Source organism: Schistocerca gregaria, chromosome 2 (assembly GCF_023897955.1).
Source record: "Schistocerca gregaria isolate iqSchGreg1 chromosome 2, iqSchGreg1.2, whole genome shotgun sequence".
In the NCBI taxonomy this organism is placed as follows: domain Eukaryota; kingdom Metazoa; phylum Arthropoda; class Insecta; order Orthoptera; family Acrididae; genus Schistocerca; species Schistocerca gregaria.
Window position 1 is genome coordinate 912,592,889 of NC_064921.1, and position 14,340 is coordinate 912,607,228.

General features: G+C 39.4%; 1 protein-coding gene across 1 annotated transcript in view; it reads left to right on the forward strand.

Moving 5' to 3' along the window:
* Nucleotides 1–279: 279 nt before the first annotated feature.
* The window catches only part of LOC126335347 (protein phosphatase 1 regulatory subunit 7), a 75,517-nt gene continuing 61,456 nt past the window's right edge, over nt 280–14,340 (forward strand). Inside the window, exons 1-2 of the mRNA XM_049998532.1 lie at nt 280–651; nt 740–838. Coding sequence (XP_049854489.1) covers nt 639–651; nt 740–838 — 112 coding nt within the window. The 5' untranslated portion in view covers nt 280–638. The remainder of the gene's footprint in view (nt 652–739; nt 839–14,340) is intronic.

Here is a 14,340-nt window from a genome sequence, read left to right on the forward strand (position 1 = left end):
GGACGTGATTTGCCGGCTAGTGTGAATTGGCCTTTTAGTGATTTTTTTGTCCTTTTGTTTCTTATTAAACATTACCTTATTACTTTGCTTTGTTTTTGTGACAAATTCCAGACGTCCCATCTTTAGCATTGAGTGTTCTTCCACGAAAGAAACAAGGTGTCTCAACGTGAAAAAGATTCTGGATCGTGAGTTGTCCTTGGGTAGCACAGATGGTACAGCATTTCCCCGCAAAGGCAAAGGTCCCGAGTTCGAGTCTTGGTCCGGCACACAGTTTTGATCTCCCAGGAAGTTTCATTCTCTTAGGGGTTTGTTTGTAGGATTTTCGGTAGCGAATAAATGTTGTTTCGCATGTCAGCCATTATCACATAAAATTGATCAAGAATGTCCATTATGAGTTTGCTTCGGTCATTAATAGATTTCATGCAGCAGTGATCTTTGGCTTCTTGAACTGAAACTCACAGAAGTTTCATGTATGGTTTTATCTGTTTACATGTCGTCAGTTAACTGCTGTAATAATCGTTGGCTGATAGCACAAGCATTTGTAAACAAAGTCGAATAAAGTTTTCGTTTACTGTGTTTGAGGCCTACCTGCCGCTCCTGGTACTGGAGGCTACAAGTCGTTTAATTTGTGCTGAAGAATGAGTAATACGGGTGAGTATTGATGAAGAAAGTGGAATGTGCAGTGGATGGATTCACAAACAGAAAGAAGTTGAACGAGCGATTGTAATTTTTATGTTAGGTAACTCGCAAGACGTGACAGAAAATGATGGAGATAAAACACTTACTGGATCAGAGAGTGTGCTTTCAACTGGAGACCCAGAAGAGAATGTGACAGCAGGTCAGATATTCCAAAATGTTATAAATGATTGTAAACCAAAAAGTAACGAAGCTTCTTGTATCTTACTGCTATTTCTTTTAAATCTCTGATTTCATTTGACCTGAGACTATCAGTTGTTTAACGGATAAGAAGTCCAGTCATCTAATTCACCCAAGTTTCTGTCGGCAATATTTATCACTGTGTTGCGCAGCTACTATCCTTTCGATTTTTAGTAACAACTACATTTCCTCTTCACTATTTCCGGGAATCTGTAACTTTTGGTTTCAAGTTCCCGGTTTGTTTTGGTGCCTTGTTGGTATACTAATATCGGTTTTAATACAAAACTGCCATTTGGCTCTGAATGTCCTGCGTAGTTACAGAATTTGGTTTGCGGTTGGATACTCGAGGTGTTGGTTGGCTCGTAATGGAAGAGGGGCAACATAGAGCAGCTGTTGAGATTCAGATTCTTGACAGTTTGTCAGCACAATTGAGAAAATTTTCTTATAATATCATAGTTGTTATATAACTATCCCGAAATCATGTGTTCCGCAATATAAAATTTACTCTCAGTATGTTTTTGGAAGTATATCCTCGTCGTCAAGTGTTAAATATTCTGGCTTTATTAGTTATCCCATTGTTGTTGCTGTTGTATTTAGGCTGCATCATATTCTTTTCCAGTACGTCTGCATTCTTGATCTTTGTTGCTCTCTTCTTTTGTGTTTTAATCCTCGGTTTCTTGTGTGTTTTCTATTTATTTGACTGTTTTTCCCAACTGTTGTAGATCTTTCTTAACTTCCATAACCTATGAAATTTGCTTTATTGTCAATCCCTTGTTATCCATTCTTTTTAATTGGTTATAAAATGCAGCCCTTCACTTTCTCATTGTATCAATTTTTCAGTTTTTTCGTACACTTCCTTGTTAATTTTTAATTTTAAAATCCCATGTTCATACTCTGTACCCCAAATTTTTCAAATTGTTATTTGATATTTCTTCTCCAAATTATTAAACTGTTTGGCTGTGTTAATGGCGAGGCATTCAGAGGCATGAAGGCACCCACTTTTCTGGGTTACTCGCCACATTGTGATGCTTCAGTTTGCATTAATGTATTAATATTTTTATAGTACATCTTATTTTTGAAGTGAAACGCTAATTCCACTTTTTTCTTTTTGAGTTAGCTGCTTTGCCCAGTGCATTTGGCTGAATTATTTCTCTGAAGTATTTAAATAGTGAAAGTTTCTTAATTTTTCCATGTCTTGATCCCAGTGCATAGTCTTTAATGTTGGTCATGTATACAGTTTTTCAAATGAAATTTGTAATCCAGCTTTTTCCACAACAAGTCAATTTCAAGGTTCTCTCTCTTTCTTCCAATTTTCAACATTATATATTCCCACTTCTGTTCATTTCATCCATACTCATACTACTTTCTTTAAAACTCAAATGAATAATAATGGAGACAATGCATCCCTCATGCCTTTTTTAATTTTGAAATGTTTCAATATTTCCATTACAAATTTAACTTAGGAAATTTTACTAGTCAAAGTTTGCTTAATGATTGCCACGGTTTTACTGTCATCTCCAAATTCTTCTAGAAATAGTGTATGTATATATTGATGGCAACATAGGCATCTTTAAATTCAAGGAAGGATGTACGTAAAGAAGTTCTTACACCTGATAAAGATTTTTAGGTTGAATACTTGTTTGACACACAATCTTCCTCTCCAAAACCCGTTCATAGTATTCCCTAATTGTTCTGCCATTGGATTGTCTAACCTATTTTGCAAAGATAGTTTTATACATCACCAGGAGGAGTGATACCTATTCCTCAGTAATTGTCTACATATATTTTGGGTTAAAGAGTTATATTCAATACTAGTCATCAGCTTTTCAGCTCTGACGAGTGATGTGGGAAAGATGCAGCAAACTTTGTAAGCAACATGGCATTTATAACGTGATATCAGTGGTGAGTTTTTCAAACAGGGTATGGTACAGATCAGTTCGCCACAACTACCAAATTTTTTAGCTTTCACTTTTGTTGGCTTCGACAACTTGCAACCAGTCTGTCACTACAACGAGGTTTTCTCATTGCTCATTGATTGGTTTACCAAATAAAAACGAAACTGTGAAAATATGCACCAGATGTGGTGTCACAGCAGCTATTAACTGGTCAGAGCCGAGGACTAGTAGTGAATATTTTTCTTGTCCTCTGTTTTGGTCCACTTTTTGTTTAATGTATGAATATGCACTGTTTTCAAATCTGGTAAGTCTCTCTGATGTTTCCAATTCCCTTTTATAGCCACTTAACAGTTCAGTCATCTGCATTTTTCCACATTTCTGCTACAATGTTGTAATTCCCTAGAGCTTTGTTGGTTTTTAGTTCTTCAGTAGTTTGTTGAATTTCCTCCAAAATTTGACTGTCGGGAGTCTTCAGTTTTATATTGTGGAAAAGTTTTGGGAATTTTCCCTTCAGTTCTTCATTGTATAAAAGTTTCTGAAAGTATCTTGACAGCATCCTACAGTTTTCATGATTATTTAAGGCCAGTCTTCAGTTTTCATCTTTCCTGGAAGTCCTTGTAAAGTAAGAAAAGTGGGTCATTCAAGTAGTTTGGTTCAATTAACCCATTGAAGTTTATTGGAACCTTATGATTATAAAATATAAAGTTTTTCTTGAAAATCTTTTTCTTAGGATTCAGCTGTTCTGTATCTATTCTTAAGGGTTTATGTTTGTTGATAATTTCCTGTTCTGTGGAAGAATTTTATTTAATTCTCTCGGTGTTGTGAAATGAGGCAGTCATATGGTCAATCTGAAATTCCCCTAAATGTGGATTTGGCACTCCATGTTTTCTATTCTCTTGCGAATTTTTTAGAAGTTGTGAACATTAACTCGAGGTTAAAGTCATTGCAGAGTTTACGGTCACACTTTTTTTAAAAAAAAATCCTATTCTCTGGTGACTTCTATATCAATAATTTCACCTTTGATGTCCCTTCAATGTTTCGTTGCCCATTGTCAATTAAAGCAACAAATAAATCTTGTGGAGCTGAGTTCCATTTTTCCTCCTATCTTTTTTGAAAAGTTACAATGGAAAAATTCCTCATCTTCGTGTCAGCCAACAAAATAACTGAATGTCATTTGATACTAAAGTGTTCTTGCAGTCGCTGTAAATATGAATCAGTTTTTGTGTTATGAGGTCCATCGGGCATGATACTTAGTATGAGAAATCGAAGTTCAGTTGAAGCGTATTAGTGATGTTATCTATGAGATTTATCGAGAGTATTTGGTGGAGCATGCTATGCTCAAAACAGGTGGTTCTGAGTGTACTCTGGTTGATTAGGTTTTCATTTTGTTGGTGTGTGTGTGGGGGGGAGGTAATTAATTAAATGTAGTGGTCCTATGGGGGGGGCAGATATGATGTAGGGCTCTGTGTTTGAGAGACGGTGCAGGAACATTTCAGGTGGATTTACTTCACATTGAAGGGTTGGAATGGAGGGCTTACAACCACCTTGTAGTTAATTGCATACTATAGTTTAAAATTATGAGGCTGTGCATGATTGAATACTATTGAGGGGGTATTCGAGGTCAGTTAAATGTGTTGTGGCGAGGGATATAAGACACTTTTTTGTCTTGTGGTCTCATCCTAATGAGTACTAATGGGGGGAGAATGTTCCTGAGTTATTTTATATTTTTCAGGGGTTCATGAAGATAATTTATTTACTCATCAAAGCATCATTTCACTATGATATAGGAATTATCAATGAAACTAAATAGCTCAAAATACACACACACAGAATACAATACCGTACATAAGTTTCTTTTTGAGGATGGGACTTGATGAAGTAGCCATCCCCGCAGTTGCCTGAAATAATTTGTTGTTGTTGTATTCAGTCCTTAGACTGGTTTGATGCAGCTCTCCATGCTACTTTATCCTGTGCAAGCTTCTTGATCTCCCAGTACCTACTGCAACCTACATTCTTCTGAATCTGCTTAGTGTATTCATCTCTTGGTCTCCCTCTACGATTTTTACCCTCCTCGCTGCCCTCCAATGCTAAATTTGTGATCCCTTGATGCCTCAAAACATGTCCTACCAACCGATCCCTTCTTCTAGTCAAGTTGTGCCACAAACTTCTCTTCTCCCCAATCCTATTCAATACCTCATCATTAGTTACATGATCTATCCACCCTATCTTCAGCATTCTTCGTAGCACCACATTTCGAAAGCTTCTATTCTCTTCTTGTCCAAACTAGTTATCGTCCATGTTTCACTTCCATACATGGCTACACTCCAAACAAATACTTTCAGAAACGACTTCCTGATACATAAATATATATTCGATGTCAACAAATTTCTCTTCTTCAGAAACGCTTTCCTTGCCATTGCCAGTCTACATTTTATATCCTCTCTACTTCGACCATACCTACTTCAAATTTTTCTTTTGTTTCCTTTACTGCTTGCTCAATATACAGATTAAATAACATCGGGGAGAGGCTACAACCCTGTCTCACTCCTTTCCCAACCGCTGCTTCCCTTTCATGCCCCTCGACTCTTATTACTGCCATTTGGTTTCTGTACAAATTGGAAATAGCTTTTCGCTCCCTGTATTTTACCCCTGCCACCTTCAGAATTTGAAAGAGAGTATTCCAATCAACATTGTCAAAAGCTTTCTCTAAGTCTACAAATGCTAGAAACGTAGGTTTGCCCTTCCTTAATCTAGCTTCTAAGATAAGTCGTAAGGTCAGTATCGCCTCACGTGTTCCAACATTTCTACGGAAACCAAACTTATCCTCCCCGAGGTCCGCATCTATCAGTTTTTCCATTCGTCTGTAAAGAATTCGTATTAGTATTTTGCAGCTGTGACAAATTAAACTGATAGTTCGGTAATTTTCACATCTGTCGGCACCTGCTTTCTTTGGGATTGGAATTATTATATTCTTCTTGAAGTCTGAGGGTATTTCGCCTGTCTCGTACATCTTGCTCACCAGCTCAGCTGGTAGAGTTTTGTCATGACTGGCTCTCCCAAGGCCGTCAGTAGTTCTATTGGAATGTTGTCTACTCCGGGGGCCTTGTTTCCAATCAGGTCTTTCAGTGCTCTGTCAAACTCTTCACGCAGTATCGAATCTCCCATTTCGTCTTCATCTACATCCTCTTCCATTTCCATAATATTGTCCTCAAGTACATTGCCCTTGTATAAACCTTCTATATACTCTTTCCACCTTTCTGCCTTCCCTTCTTTGCTTAGAACTGGGTTGCCATCTGAGCTCTTGATATTCATACACGTGGTTCTCTTCTCTCCAAAGGTCTCTTTAATTTTCCTGTAGGCAGTATCTATCTTACCCCTAGTGAGATAAGCTTACATAAGCTTCTACATCCTTACATTTGTCCTCTAGCCATCCCTGCTTAGCCATTTTGCACTTCCTGTCGATCTCATTTTTGAGACGTTTGTATTCCTTTTTACCTGCTTCATTTACTGCATTTTTATATTTTCTCCTTTCATCAATTAAATTCAATATTTCTTCTGTTACCCAAGGATTTCTAGCAGCCCTCGTCTTTTTACCTACTTGATCCTCTGCTGCCTTCACTACTTCATCCCTCAGAGCTACCGATTCTTCTTCTACTGTGTTTCTTTTCCCCATTCCTGTCAATTGTTCCCTTATGCTCTCCTTGAAACTCTGTACAACCTCTGGTTCTTTCAGCTTATCCACATCCCATGTCCTTAAATTCCCACCTTTTTGCAGTTTCCTAAGTTTTAACCTACAGGTCATAACCAATAGATTGTGGTCAGTCCTACAATTTAAAACCTGTGTCCTAAATCTCTGCCTTACCATTATATAATCTATTTGATACCTTTTAGTATCTTCAGGATTCTTCCATGTATACAACCTTCTTTTATGATTCTTGAACCAAGTGTTAGCTGGAAAGCCTAAATCAGGGTGGCAGGAAAGAGCAAACTACATCCTCCCAAATATAAGGTGAGTGTCTTAACAGCTGCACTTCTCCATTCAGTGGAATATGTTATATCCACTGTGTTAAAACTTTGGGAGTTTGCCCCTTTTGGTGCTAATCAGAACAAGGTACATTGATTTATATAGAGAGAAAATAAGTGCCAAACACTAATCAACAACATACTCTGGAACCCACTGCCTGTACGAGGAAGTGGGAGCTTAACTAAGTTGTAACACAGACCTACCTGTTGGTACTGTATCCTCGAAGCTCATCTGCATGTACTTGACCTGTTAACCTTGTCTGCCCTCTCTTGTAGTACAGTTGTTTGTGTGCTTTGTTAGAGCAATTATGCAAAGTTCAAGTGCAATTAGCAGAATTCACGGAGCTCGCACCACCACATCTACTGCCAATCAACATGGCACTACCACCGACAATGAATTTACATTTCTAAGCCACCACAACGCTGCTATATTGTTCAGCATATAGTTTATGCTTTGTGCCACAAGGGACTTAAAACCACAATGCCAAAGTAGTTGTGGATCTGCTGGCAATAAGCAATTGTTGAGTGGTACTTAAGATAGGTAAATAAATTAGTGGAATCAATGTGAAGTGAAGTAAAAATTAGAATGAAAAACTTAGTTAGTTTAGAAGAGTTACACACTGGCAAACAGTGGGCAGTGCAGCAGTGGCAACGGCCGGCACTTGCAAGTTAGCACGTTTAGTAGAAGCCATCGCCCTCCCCACATAAGCAGAAGATGTCGATTCAGCCGTCAGGGCATCGCCCGACCGGCTCACATGTTTCTCAATTGTCACATATGATCAAAGGCCCTCGCCTACATCCCAAGAGCCATTGACCGACGTTAAGAAGATTCTTTGAGAAGCTTTTTCCTTGTGACAGAAGAGGCAATGACCGTGAAGTCGTTCACCTCCAGTGAACTGAAGTAAATAAATACGCAAGACGCAGTGGGCCCGACAGTAGTTTTCAGTTCCAGTACAGTTCAGTCAGTGCTGAAGACCGTCATGCAGGAAGGGACTACATCATACACAGAAGCACCAAGTCCGCCGCTGTAATTGAATATCAAGCAGCAGCCTCGCAGAAGTTAGAAGGTATTTGAAGACTGATTTTTACGTACCCGGGTGACTTGTGAGGAGGGGAAGGAGATGGCCTCACATCAGCAGTCACCTGTGAGCTTGTGAAGAAGCTCTGACAGCCAAAGACTGGCAAGCTGGTGTCTGTTGTTAGAGTCCAGGATACTGGCCTTTCCCCACCGCGCCGCTCCGCTGGCCGATGCACAACACATGCGGCCGCATAGAGAAGAGAAACACTGGGATGCCACATCCAAGGTATCACCATCCGATTCACGACTTCATTCTCAATAATTAAACGGGCCACCTCACGATGCGCGTCTCCAGTCAACTGGGCGAAACAGCGACACGAGATACACACCGCCACGCGTAATCAGACGCTACCGCTTACGCAAGCAGAAGGCTTCGCAAACGACACAGCTGCTGCTCTCCCAGCCAGGACAATTCAGTAAGAAAACCATTGTACAAATCTTTCAATAAAAGTTATCTTATGTAAAAAATGCTGTTTCATACTACCTCGTACCCGAGCCAAGGAAGAACCCACCCTGCCCACATGTTGATTAAGAGAGAAAAAGTAATTTATTTAGTGTTTTTCACCCTGAGATAATGCTTTAGAATCAAATGCCCTTTGCAGTAATGCTCATCCTGACAATTGACTAGCATCAACAGACGTTAACCAGTTACACAATATAATATTCTCTGAGGCACAGAATCATCTAAATTTGTTGTCGTAAGCCAGAGGTCATTAGCTACACCGTAGTCACAACACTGAGGTGGAAACAACAAGATAGTCCACATTGTTCCGCTTACCAACATTTGTTGGAGTGATGACATATTGTACGGCATCCACTTTTCTCACTATGTGTCGTCATCTAGGTCTGTGTACATTATTGCAATCAAAGTATACAGCATCAACACCAGTCAAAATCACTGCCTACATAGCTGTACTTAATTAGGCATTGTTAATAAAGCTTATCATGCCACAGAGTTGAAGCTGACATTTGAGTCAGGTCTCACCTCTTCCAACATCCAGTGCATTCTCTCTGAACTGCACTCATCTACCCCGCTGCTAATGTTTCTGGCCAGCAGGGTTGATGTTGGACAGTCTAAGTTAGATATATTAATGCTTCTTGTAATATAATGGCCTAATTCAACTACTCTATTGAAGACACTCTCAGTATGCGATGTGAATTAATTTCCCCTACTTACTAACTCTGACAATATGTGATTTTATGGTGGTCTATTTTTCCTCTCTCTTCTTCACTGAGTTGGTCTGTTCCATCTGTAGAGGGTGTCCTTGACAACTATACAGTATTTTTATTTTTCTCCCTGCTGGTATTCTTACACCAGCCTTCCAAACTTCCCAAGAGCACACCTGTAACCCCTGTCATGATGATTCACATTTGTTTTCTTGTGCCTTCTTCCTGCTGTGTGACAATGGCTTCTTGGGGCCGTTTTCAGCTACCACCAATTCCAGTTATTACACTCAATCAAAATTCCAATATATCATGATCCCAAGCTTATATCACAATGTTGTTTTCACTAATCACACTTTAATAAAAATTCACATCCTTCTACACAGGTTTTCACATGCTTCCTTTCTTAGTCATTATTATTCTGTAAACTTAGTAACTCTGTAATGAGCGTACAAAGTGAGGTGGCATACCACTGAAAAGTCTCAAGCATTCTTTGATTTATTGAAAATTTGTTTCAGATAACTTATAGCATTAAACATACTCTTGATCTTCATCACTGCACATGCTAAGGACACCTACTGGTGACTCATGGACTATGAAGATGCTGCTGTGCCTCTTACACTGAACCAGACTGTTCAGGAAGGTGACACCAGGCCTTCATTTATTCCCCATTCATGTCTTCATGTCAGTCCATCTGAAAAATTGAAGAAACAGACCCTGCCCTCATGATGAGTGACATATTGAACCTGGGAGAATTATAATGTCTTGTCATTCTCCCAAGTTCAATATGCCACTCATCATGGGAGCAGGGGTGTTTCCTCATGCACTTCAGATCTTGGCTCATGATTTTCTTGTAAAAGTTTAACATCATGATCAGGTATTGCAATGTGACAGGTTGTTGTAGTTATCCCCTTTCATAATTAACCATTAGTCTGATCCTCGGAGTAATCTTTAATTTTGTAGCACCATTCTGTATTACTTATGAAGCTGCCTTTTTAAACAGGTATATTTTAGTGATCTTTTCCATTTCCTCTGGGAGTTTATTACACAATTTTATTCACTGATAGAAAACGCTGTTTTGAATTTTTTATGTGTATAATTTTATTCACTGATAGAAAACACTGTTTTGAATTTTTTGTTTGTTTGTGCAAATTGGCTCTTGTACCATGATAGTGTATAGAACTATTGGTGGTGCTCTAGTAATGGTTTTCCTGGTATGCGCAACAGATTGTTACAGGTACTCACATGATGCATTAAGGATACACAGTTTTCTAAATAGCTGTTTAGAATTAGCCTGACTGCCATTTCTTATTTTTATTCTTATGGCTCTTTTTTGCAGTTTCAAAATTGTGTCCATGTTTTGTTCCTTCAATCCTCAGAAAAGAATCCCATAGCATTGGCTATTGCAAATTAATGATAAAACAGTAAGATCAAAATGTGCTGATGACATTCCTTTTATCCCTTATCTTTATGTATTCGTTCTTTCTTAACAATCAGTACTCATCCCAAAAACCTTATGTTACTCGATCGATAGATTTATCATCTGTGATTAAAGTGACAGAATTGTTTTCCCTGTTTATGCTGAAGTGCATACTGTTTATTTTCTTTATCTTAAGTCTTAATTTATGAAATACTGCCTAATCATAAAAGTTGTAGAGGATTTCATTTGCTCTCTCTAACAGTTCATCTGTTTGATTGATGATTATGATGTTATTGTCATCAGCAAAGCAACATTTTCTAAATATCTTATAATGTCTGGAAAGTCATTGATACGCGTGGCACATAAGAAAATAATGTGTCAAGTGCCAAAAAACTGATTTAGAGATAATCAACAAAATGCGCATAGCACTTACACAATAGCAGTATAAAAGTAGCGGATCAGTACAAAAACAAAAAAACTGTACAGTTTTCTTTTCATAGATGGGTTTTTGTTCAACATTATTAGGTTTAAGAACAAAACAATACAAAATTGGAAGAAAATGAAATGTTCTGTATACAATAGTTTTAACATAAACAATGATACAAGAGCCATCATGCCCATTTTCACTCATTTCATAAAGTTCTTGTGAAACCACTTGTTCTCCTCTTTCACAAATGAAATCATTTTAGCTAAATCCCTTCTCTTTCCTTCAGACAACCTAAATTCACAGTGTGGTGTTTTCAGCTAAACCTGTTGAAGATTAGGAGGCGTCACGACCCTTTTCAAGGTGTAATGTTCCCTGAACTTGTCAGTTGCATTAAAAGTTAACTGGACTTGTAGTACCCATAGCTATTCAGCAGTCAGTCTGTTCCACAGTGCTTTCGGAATATGCACGTTGGTGAAATTCTTATATTTGTTAGCAGCTGACTTTAAATCACAAAAATCTGATTCTTGCATCATAGTCGACGTGAATGGTGGTCTGTGTGTAGCTTAAATGATGAGACCAACTAAATCTTTTGGAACTTCACACACACAGTTAGCCTCTTTCATTTTTCAGTGCGAGCAAAATCACGATTGCAGGACATAAAACAGTGTCCTTTCAATAAGAACTTACGTTCTATTTCCTTAGAGTAACCTTTTGCTATTAGATAAACCCACATATATATCACCTCCTTATTTTTGTTCTGCCCACAGGACTGTCACGCCACATTATCAGTTTCTTTTTACAAGTAATTTTTGATGTAAGACTTTGTGCACACAGGAAGCAATTTCATTCCAATCCATACCACACAAGGCCAGAGAAACATGTGATCTGTTTGATTATCACCAACATAAATGCAAAAGTTGTAATTTGAGAGATGCCATAAATAGTACATTCTACGGTGCCATAATAAAGCAAGAGAAATCAATTTTGTAAATCCATTGCAACTGTACATAGGCCTACTTCTTAGTTAGGCCCTTGACTCTTAATTGTGTCCATAGCATTATTTGCGTAACAATAACACCACTAATTAGTCAATAACTATTCAAATTATCCTTGACGTTATAACAATTAAAAAGTCAAGAACAGTGAGGTGAGCCCGAAAGCCACCAGTACCTTGTGGTGCCAAGTGCACCAAAATGGTCACAATTTCACAACACTTAATCCATTTGTTATTCAGGTGGGTGCAGATACCATTGCTGGTCTTGTGAAGTCCTGCTCTTGGTTGCGTAATGGAACCTTGCTTTTGGATGCAGATAGTGCTTTTCAAGCACAGAAACTGCTTAATGCAACACATCTCCACAGTTCCTGTTAAAGTAGAGGTCCACTCGGCCACCTGATGGCTTGATCGAAGCTTAAGTAACTGCCTGTCTCACAGATCGGGGAATGACTGTAGTTCAGTGCTTCAGGAAAAGGGTTGTCATAGAATTAGTGCCAACATGCACTCTGTTTGCCACTTTTAACCATGTGATACGTCCATAAAAAATTAAGGCTGACTATGGAGCTATTACCGTCAGACCATATATACCGAATCCCACGTGTTGCTATGTCAGCACTACAACCACACGCGTGAAAATGTAGTCAGATGCATAACCTGTGGCAGGAATCCTCATGAGGTTGAGTGTCCACGTCCTTACATTCAGTATATCAATTGCAAGGATGATCAAGCTGCTTCCATTCATGATGTCCAATCTACTTTATTGAGACACCTGTTCCTACTTACATTGCTCGGAAAATGTTGACTAGCTGCAAACATTGTACACCACCCTCTGGCAATTATAGTGCAGTTCTCACTACACCCCGACCTACGAAAGACATGGCTATGCAGACTTGTGAGTTCCAGTTTAGTGTCAAAGTTGTTAAATCGTCCAGCTCCAAGATCACACCCTAATCTTCACCTGCTACGCGTGCACACTATACCAACAAACCTTCCCCTGCTCCATCAAAATTGCCTGCTTTGCAAGCAGAAGCAAGTAAATCCAAAAAGGACTTTCTGCACGCTTGTAGGCAACCAACATCTAGCTCTGCACCTGACAAACTCCAAGATTCTAAGCAGTCAGACAAAGGCAAAAAATCTTCCCCTTCTCCACCTTAGTGTTGTTCTTCAACGGTGTCACCGTACAATACCCTCACCCAGCCAACCCAACTCCCGTTTCACTGGGACGCAACAACCAGTCTGCTGGCCAATTGGAGGTGAATACCGACACCTCTTTCGAACTAATGGACCAGTATCCTACAGCCTCTGAACCTGGTTATTGCGTACGTTTGAATTCTGGCACTCAGCAGCCACTGCAGTGACTGCCTCCTTATTTGGCCTATTTCCTGTGAATCGTTGGATATGGTTATTCTCCAATGGAACATTTGTGACATCAGATGCAATATGGTTGAATTACAGCTCCTCTTGAGATCGTACTGTCTAATTGTTTCCTGTCACTAGGAAACAAAATTACTCCCTCAGGATTGCTTTCACATCAGTCCGATTTGAGTTTTTGACCAGTACTGGTCAGCTTGCTCATCATCTCGAGTGGTCTGTTCTCTCCGACACACACTCGAATGACCATTTCACCTGTGTCATTTGTTTGGTAATGCCTATCCCATCTGTGCATTCCACCAACTGGCAGCTTTCCATAGCTGACCGGCAGCGCTACTCCTCACTAGCTCCTTTCGATGAACACTATTTCCCCTGAATTGATGATCAGGTTGAATACCATACAAATGCTATCCTTACTGTCACAGAATGTTCCATAATTCGCACCTCTTCCTCGCCGCAACGTGCCCCCTCCCATGGTAGTCTGAGGCATGCTATGACACAATCTGCTTGCAGAGACAAGTTCTCCGCATTTTTTAAATGCCAGCCCACGATGGTGAACTGTATCCATTGTAAAGTTATGTGCACAGTGTTGCTGAATTTTCAGGGACAGCAAAAAAGCTAGTTGGCTCCCTTCCCAGAGCTCTTTCAACACACACATCAAAAAAGTTTTGCATCATCCCAATTCCCAGAACTCCTGAAGATAGACATTGACTGTGGATATTGTTATCACAGACACAGTCCCTTTGACTGTTAAGATCAGTTCCAGTCATTCCACCAGGAAGGAGGTACACAGCTTGTGTTGTCTATAGTTCAACCATGCCTAGACGGTTCAATACCATGGTTCGATCATCTCCGCATTGTTACTTTGTGCCAGGAAGTGCTCTCAGCAAGGGGAGTGTCCAGGTGTGTCGGAGTGAACCAAAGCAATGTTATTCAGACATGGAGGAGGGCTGCTACCTACGGATTGTGGCCTGGAGGAACGCTGACAGCAATGCCACCATGTTAAATGCTTTTCATGCAGCCACAGGACGTTGCGTTACATCTCAAACTGTGCGCAATAAGCTGCTTGATGCACAACTTCTCTCCCGACGT